Genomic DNA, 7,683 nt, shown 5'->3' with positions numbered 1-7,683 from the left:
GCTCTCCCACACACTCACTGGACCTGGGCTAGGACTGGGTCTGGGGGTTCCTGGAACGTGGCAAAATTCCTACTCGGCGGGCGGGGTGGGGGAGGTGCTGCGGAGTGGTGGGGGGCGGCCCAAGGGGGTGGGAGAGGGTCCGGCCCACGCTGTGCCTGGACTGGAACTGATCCATTTTTTTTAGAGTTTATTTACAACTAAAATGTGTTTTGTGTTCATGTAAACTTCCAGGAAAGCCTTTTATTTGCATATAGAACTCATGATAAAATTACTGAGTCGAAAAGAGTCTTGAGTTTCTTAATAAAGTTCCCCACACTTCTTTAGGAAAATTGAATTTGAAGTGACATGGTGGGCCAGGATCTTAGTTGGGTGCTGATGAGCAGAGAAAGCCCTGGCAGTGCAAGGGAATCCCCCCAACCACAGCCCCTGGTCTCTCCTGGAAGCGGTGTTGAGAGGCCCTGGAGCTTCGGGCTCGGGGTTAGAGACCATTCCCAGAACACCAAGTGAGAAGTCCACTAAAATCACAGGTTTGGGGATTTTAGGAGAATTGGTGAGAACACAGTTGCACTGGCGCTGGGCAGGAGTGGAAGGGAAGTGGGTCCACGCTAGTCAGCCAGTGGAAGATAACCCAGTTAAGCACTGCAGGCAGTGAGGGTTGACTGCAGAAGGGAGTGTGTGTTCCCAAGTGGCAGCTCAAGTCACCACCCCTTCCAGACTCACTCATTCTTTGTGTAATTGTTTAATGGTTCTCTCTCATGACACCAGTGTTTCTCAGCTAGGGGGTGGGGAGGATTTAGTCCGACAAGGGATATTTGCCTTGAAACATCTTCCTTTGTTCCAACTAGGGAGAAAAGCGGGGCTGGTGGGATTGGAAGGGGCCAGGGATGCTGCTGAACACCCTACAGTGCACAGGTGGAGCCGTGGAGAGTCATTCCACCCAGGTGTCAGCGGCAGCAAGGCTCAGATGTTCACGGCCACCTGCCTTAGATGAAAAATTCTTATTTGTTTCTTTGTAACCCAGAACCTTGAACATGACAGAGAAGTGCTGTACAACTGAGCTACACCCCCAGCCCTAACGGAAGTTCATAAAGACTATCTGTGCTGCTCCAAACTTTATCTGAAGCACTTAGCTTCGAGCCTGGTAAAGAAGCTGTTATTGGGCTGAGGAGATAGCTCAGTGGTCTAAGTGCCTGCCTGGCAAGTGCAAAGACCCAAATTCAATCCCAGTACTACATACCATGCCAGCCCCTGAACCACCGAAAACCAGGCATGGTGGTGCACTTCTGTAAGCCCAGGAGTGGGGAGGCTGAGACAGGAGGATCACTATGAGTCCAAGCTGCATAGTGAGACCCTGTGCCAAATAAATAAATGATTTTTTAAAAAACATGAAAAAAGAAGCTTTTAGCATTGAACGCATATGGACAGAACCTTCTCTATTTCCTATGGGTTTGCCTGAGTCATTGCTGGGCACCACCAAGCACCCTCAGCCTTGGGCACGCTTCACAGGACTGAATTTCCCTCCACGTTACAATGCTGACTGTCTCAGTTACTCTCCTCTGACTCCAACAACCAGAATTAAAGAAAGCAAGGTTTATTCAGCTCATAGTTTGTGGAGGTTTCAGTCCATAATCAACTGACTCCAATGCAGGGTGGCGCATGGCAGAGGGCAGCAGCTTATCGCAGCAGAAGACAGCGAAACAGCAAAAGGAGGGAGGAGCAGCGACAGCGGCAGAGAGCAAGCCTCTCTCCTTCCTTCCTTGCATTCGGGCTCTCTGCCCCAGAGCAGGTGTAGCACTCATACCCATAATCCCAACACTGGATGAATTAATCACAAACTCCAGAAGTCCACCCCATGACTACATGAGGCTTTGGGGGATAGCTACACGCAACCCATAACACCCTACCTCTGAACTGCAAGCTTGCTGATCAGAGGGTGACTGAAGGGAATACATTTCTTCTGTCTCAGATCTTGACCTCTTCTCTCTCAGCACTGAAGACTATCTATGCATGTGGTATATATTCTCGAGAAGAAATGAAATGTGTAGCTATTGTTCTTAGGCCTATACCTTATGCAGTATTGTGATACGAAAGTTGGTCTTAACAATGATTTTTAGTTTCATTTGCAAAGCTGTCCAACCCTGAATGTATATAGTAGTGATATAGGAGAGCAGGGTTTCTAAAATAAGCACTTTTTAATAGTTTGATCATCTGTTTATATAAAGAATATTTTTCCTCCTGAGGGGAGAGCATTCTGGGTGGTTCTAGGAGCTCTTTCCCAGGCCCATCAAGGGATCCAGGCAGAGCCCAGGTGCCCTTCTACCCCTGTTTCTAAAAAAGCTGCTTGCTGAGTCAAGGAGCTTGCACGGTGTACTATGCCACAATGTTGTACGTGGAGTACAACAGGTCAGGTGCGATCGCTTCTCAGCCTTGTGGCAAAGCATTGCTGGGTGGCATAGGTGTGGTGCAGGGGAGCTGTGCCACCTAGCAATGCTTGGCTCAGTACCATCCTCCTTCGAGTGATAAGCTGAAGGGACTGTGTGTGCACTCAGCTTCTTTGGCTGTATGGTGGTCTCACCACAGTGAACTTGGGGCATGTGTGCACCGTGACATGCCTAGAAACTCCTAAACCCTGCCCACCACGTATGGGAGCAGTCCAGTGGAGCCTGTATTTATATATTTAGTTACCCCTCTGACATGAATTATATAGTTGAAATCATGCCAGAGGACAGGAAGAAGACTAACTCCACACCAAGTGGCTTTGTTAGAAGCCGGAATGAAAGGACACTTGGGCTCGGACTGCAACCTCTGATGCACTAACACAGATCCACTGGGGCAGCTGGGAGTTGATGAGTATCCACAGAGGGCATCAAGAGGTGTGTGCACATATCGTATCTTAAAACTATCAAGTTTGTTTATACCAAGAAAAACAGTATAGGAGGACGTGTGCTTGTTTTTAAGGATGTTGCTCATTATATACATAGTGAGCTCTTCATGAGGACTCATGAGAGTAATTTTACTTCTGTTCCAGGCCTCAAGAATAATGATCCTAGGGGCCGGGGAGATGGCTCAGTGGAATAAGCACTTCCCTGGCAAGCACAAAGTCCTGAGTTCAATCCCCCGTACAACCCAAATAAATAAATAAATAAATAAATAAATAAATATTAATTAAATAAAAACAACTTGCTGCTGCTGGGACCAGGGAGATGGCTCAGTGGAATAAGCGCTTCTCTGGCAAGAGCAAGGGCCTGAGTTCAATCCCCAGAGTTACCAAGTGGTGGTGGTTGGTGGTGGTGGTTTTTAAACATGGGACAATGTTTAAAAATATGTTTCATGAAGAATTGCTTGTAAGAAAGCCCAGAGCCCCCTCAGCTGCCCACCCATGCACAGCAATGCTCCAGGTGCTCCTAGCACATTATCCTGTGTCCCTCGGACACTCTGGTCCTTACTTTCCCTTCATCTTTCTGCCTGCCTCTGGTTTATCACCATTGTCTGGATGTCTTTGTAAACCTGCAGGTGTGTTTTTAGAGCACTGTAGCCAGGGTCTCCAGCACAGATGATCCGCACAGCTCCTCAAGCCCGATTCACCAGCTTCTTTTCTTCCTCTCCAGATTGAGACACTACCAGATGGGCTGTTTCAGTGCAAGAAGCTGCAGTGTTTGCTTTTGGGGAAAAACAGCCTGACTGAGCTATCGCCTCACGTGGGGGAGCTGTCGAGCCTCGCTTACCTGGAGCTCACGGGGAACTACCTGGAGACATTGCCTCCGGAGCTGGAAGGATGTCAGGCTCTGAAACGCAGCTGCCTGATTGCGGAGGACAGTCTGCTCAGCACACTTCCTTTCCCTGTGACTGAACGTTTGCAGACGTGCTTAGATAAATGTTGACCTGAAGATCAGGGACCATGTCTCGAGCAGTTTTGAAATTATGTCCCATGGCTTTAAAGGAGAAGTCATTTCTTAAGTTATAAAACTCAAAAATGGGTGATGATTATGATCCACCAAATATCATACAAAAGCAACTCAGTGTCTGACCCAAAGTTAAGTAAAAGAGTTAACACTGAACTGGAATCTTGTAAGTAATTGATCTTTAATTTATTGCAATAGAAGTATACACAGAATGGATTGAGGAGGTAAAATTATTAAATGCTTATGTTTCAGGTCTTACCCTTAAGACTGTAAGTTTCTTTTCTATCCCTCCAGTCCCTGTCACTTATTTGCATACTTGACCTCCTGCTTTGATATGCATCACCAAGATCACGACTAATCAATATCAAGTTCCTTGATGTGTGCTCACTACTGTCTGTGATTTACGTGCTGACATGTTTTAAGCGGGGTGTATTATGCTTGGCAGAATTCCTTTTGGCTTAATTTTACTTCTTTTCTCAACTTGAGTCTTCCTTAATCTGCTTTTCTTTGAACAGCCATGAGGAGCCCTGAGAAAAATGCCTGCCTTTGGCCTCTGCCTGGACAGGGTCATTGAGATTTGTCGTCTTTGGAAGCATTCTAAAAACCAATATATTCTCAAGAATTTCTTCTTGTCTATTATCATCTAAGCCTTTTTTTATTTGTTAAGAATTTTATATCAAATATAAAACGCAAATGTTTTCTACTGTGTGATCTTAGACTCTACATCTGTAAAAATAATTTTTGTAAGGTACAGAGCACATACTTCGAGCACTCGTGACGCCTGCTTTCATCTGTTGGTGGTTCTCTTGTTTGCGTGCACTCTGCACTCAAATGAATTTTGTACTCTGCAACTGATTACTTTTGGATAACAAAAGGATTATGTTTTATGCCCTAAAATGTTTGGGGGTTTCCTTGTGAGAGGATGACTGCATCATCTCCCTCTCCTGCCCTGCTGCTCTGCGATCATTTGGGTACATTTCTTTTTCTTTGTGTTTTGTTTTGTTGAGACAAAATCTCACCAAGTAGTTCACACTGGCCTTGAGCTCACTGCGTCTCCAGGTGGGCCCAGACTCCTGGGGATCCTCCTGCCTCAGCCTCCCAAGTCTGAGGTTTCAGGTATGCCATCACCACAGCCCGCTTATAACTTGAACTACTTACAAAACCTGTGATGGAGAAAAGAGGGACAGTTTGGGTTTTAGAATTGATTTTAAAATACTTTGTAGAATTCAGTGTTAAAGCAAAATGCCTTTTTTTTTCCCTCCATCTGCGTAATCTCTAGATATAATTATAACATAAAACACTCAGTGTCTGTTCAGTTAGATGAGCTTTCAGAGCTCCCATAGAGGTGCATCCATTGAATTGAAAATCATCTCATGCCTCTAACTTTGCTAGAATACATTTTGCTCCTCTTCATAAAGACCTTTGTGCTTGGCCTTTTATTATCATGCACGTTGTTAAAGAAGGGCTGGGGAGATGGCTCAGTAGAATAAGCGCTTGCCTGGCAAGCACAAGGGCCTGAGTTCAATACCCAGTTCTGCAAAAAAAAAAAAAAAAAAGAAAGAAAGAAAAGAAAAACATTGTTAAATAAAACTGACACTCTTACTTTTGGGAAATGTGCATTTTTGATGTGTTTTTCTCCAGGGGGTCTAGCCCTCATGATGCCACCTCATTTTGGATGTAACTATGAAGTAATCTATGAACTGCATCTACATAGAACTGGAAAACAGTCCAGGGAAAGAGCACTGGAAACATGGAGCTGTGCTATCTGGTGTTTTCTCTTACTTTCTTCTAGCAAGATGAAAGCATGTGTTTTAGAGCAGTGGCTGCAAACCGGTGGCACATGTGCCACAGCAGGCTGCTGTCCCCAAAAGCTCTAAAAAGTTCGCCATCACTGGAGCGTATGAGAAGTGTAGCTTCTCTCTCCTGCCACGTATGCCTGGGCTGAAGTTCAGAGAAAAGAATTATTCATATCAAATTTGAGTATTAGCTATGAAGAATATATGACACTAAAAACTGCCTAACCTGTTATTGTGTATTCTGAATGGGACAGATGGTGTGAAGATTTGCTTCTTACCAAAACTTGCCTTTAACCAGAACATTGACGTTCTCAGGGATCCAGGCATAACTGATGAAGCTCTCCTTCAGGACTTCAAAGAATAGATTCTGACTCTATCCAGGGTTTTGTTATTCTTATTTACTAAAATGTGAGTTGATGGTTATTTTAGTGCTTCATAGTAGTGCTGCTTTGTGTACCACTTCCACTGTCGGGTAGGATTCTCTTAAGTTTTGGACATGAGTGTAAAGCGTGGAGAAATGGTTAAATGTTTTGGCCATCTAATTACACATAATATGTACAAAAAACCCTACCCTCTTACAGGAAGAATTTTCAAAACAAAATTCAGATGTGCTACCATTGACCCAACTAGAACTTCTCCATGACTAAGAACTGCCTCTGTTTAAGTGCACACGAATCTTACCACCTGTGAAGGTTCCAGAGCAGTTGGCCCAGAGGATGAACAGTGAATATGTGAGCTGCTTCCCATACACGTAGGTGTAGCTGTACACGGGGTTGCTCTCGATCCGCAGCTTTTCAACGTCTGGTATGTAGGTCCTGTGCACCACAGTGTACGTAGGTTTTGATGTAACACATTCCTGATGCGATGAACAATGACACTGCAGTCTGACGTGGGGAAGTGCGCTGCTGGTGCTTCGCTGACTACACTGTTGGAGCAGGGCTTTATTCTACAGGTGTTCATATTCACTTAGAGTTTTACATTATAAGAAATGAAATTTACTAAGTTATAATCATGAGACTTTGGTTGGCATTTGATTTCTAAGAATGTGTTTTCCAAAAATTAAATGTACAGAATTAAAAACAATGGATATGGTTTATGCAGGCGGTGTCATTGGTTCATTTCATTGGCGCATGTGCACATGCACACTCACACAGACACACATGTTCCATGTGTGCAAACCGTAACATTATTTTGCTATATTTAGCACTTTTCCAAAACTGCAAGAAGTCATAGGCTAATATAAGGGTAACAGTCTTCATGAACTCACTGCGTGTAATCAGGGTGTTTTCTGTGCCCTTGTAAGAAAGCAAATACTCAAGCTCAGTTTGAGAACAGAAGGGATTTGAGCATTCCTGAAAGCTGCGGCATTGCTTCCTAACCTCCATCAGGGGCCGTCTGGGGGGAGCAGAGGCACTGTATTTTCACTTTTCACCCTGTCCTAGCCTTTTCTCCTACATGTCCCCACAATTCACCAACACTTGATGTGCGTGTTATGTAAGAGAGGGTGAAGGAGACCTCCGGCGCGTCGCTGTTGTCGCAAAGCTCCAAGAGGTGTGCTGTCATGTGCAGCAGTGACTTATGTGTATAACCTTATCTGATAGTGAAATACTTGGTTTTTGTGTTTCATGACTGAAATTTTATATGTATAACTAAAATATTTTGTAATGTTGATAAGCTTATTAAAATAATCAGTTACTCTGCACTTGACAGTTTTTCCTTGTGTTTTTGAATCAAATCATCATTTTGTCTGTATGTTCTCTTAGCACTGTGCTGTCCACATAAGGTATTTAGTGTTCCTCCTTCACTCTCATACTCCGCTAAGTTGGATCAGTACTTGTATAGTAACAGTGTTTTTGTGCTAGAAGATTTGCAGTGACACCTGAGCTTGAGTTTATTTTTATTTATTTATTTATTTATTTTTTTTTTGCTCCGAATGCCTTCAGGGCAGGTTTGGCTGGCTTGAGTTGTGGGGATGGAACCACAGC

At 44.3% G+C, this 7,683-nt stretch overlaps 1 protein-coding gene across 3 annotated transcripts in view; it reads left to right on the top strand.

Annotated features, from left to right (window-relative positions):
- The window catches only part of Lrrc8b (leucine rich repeat containing 8 VRAC subunit B), a 57,576-nt gene extending 52,695 nt beyond the window's left edge, over nucleotides 1–4,881 (top strand). For all 3 annotated transcript variants that reach the window (XM_023720341.1, XM_023720340.1, XM_004635744.2), the window contains exon 5: nucleotides 3,609–4,881. In XM_023720341.1, the coding sequence (XP_023576109.1) occupies nucleotides 3,609–3,881 (273 nt within the window). In that variant the 3' untranslated portion in view covers nucleotides 3,882–4,881. The remainder of the gene's footprint in view (nucleotides 1–3,608) is intronic.
- The last annotated feature ends 2,802 nt before the right edge of the window (nucleotides 4,882–7,683 follow it).

This window comes from Octodon degus, unplaced genomic scaffold (assembly GCF_000260255.1).
Source record: "Octodon degus isolate 3935 unplaced genomic scaffold, OctDeg1.0 scaffold00074, whole genome shotgun sequence".
Taxonomy (NCBI): Eukaryota; Metazoa; Chordata; class Mammalia; order Rodentia; family Octodontidae; genus Octodon; species Octodon degus.
The sequence above is the reverse complement of the archived record's forward strand: the minus strand, read 5'-3'. Positions and strand labels throughout refer to the sequence as shown.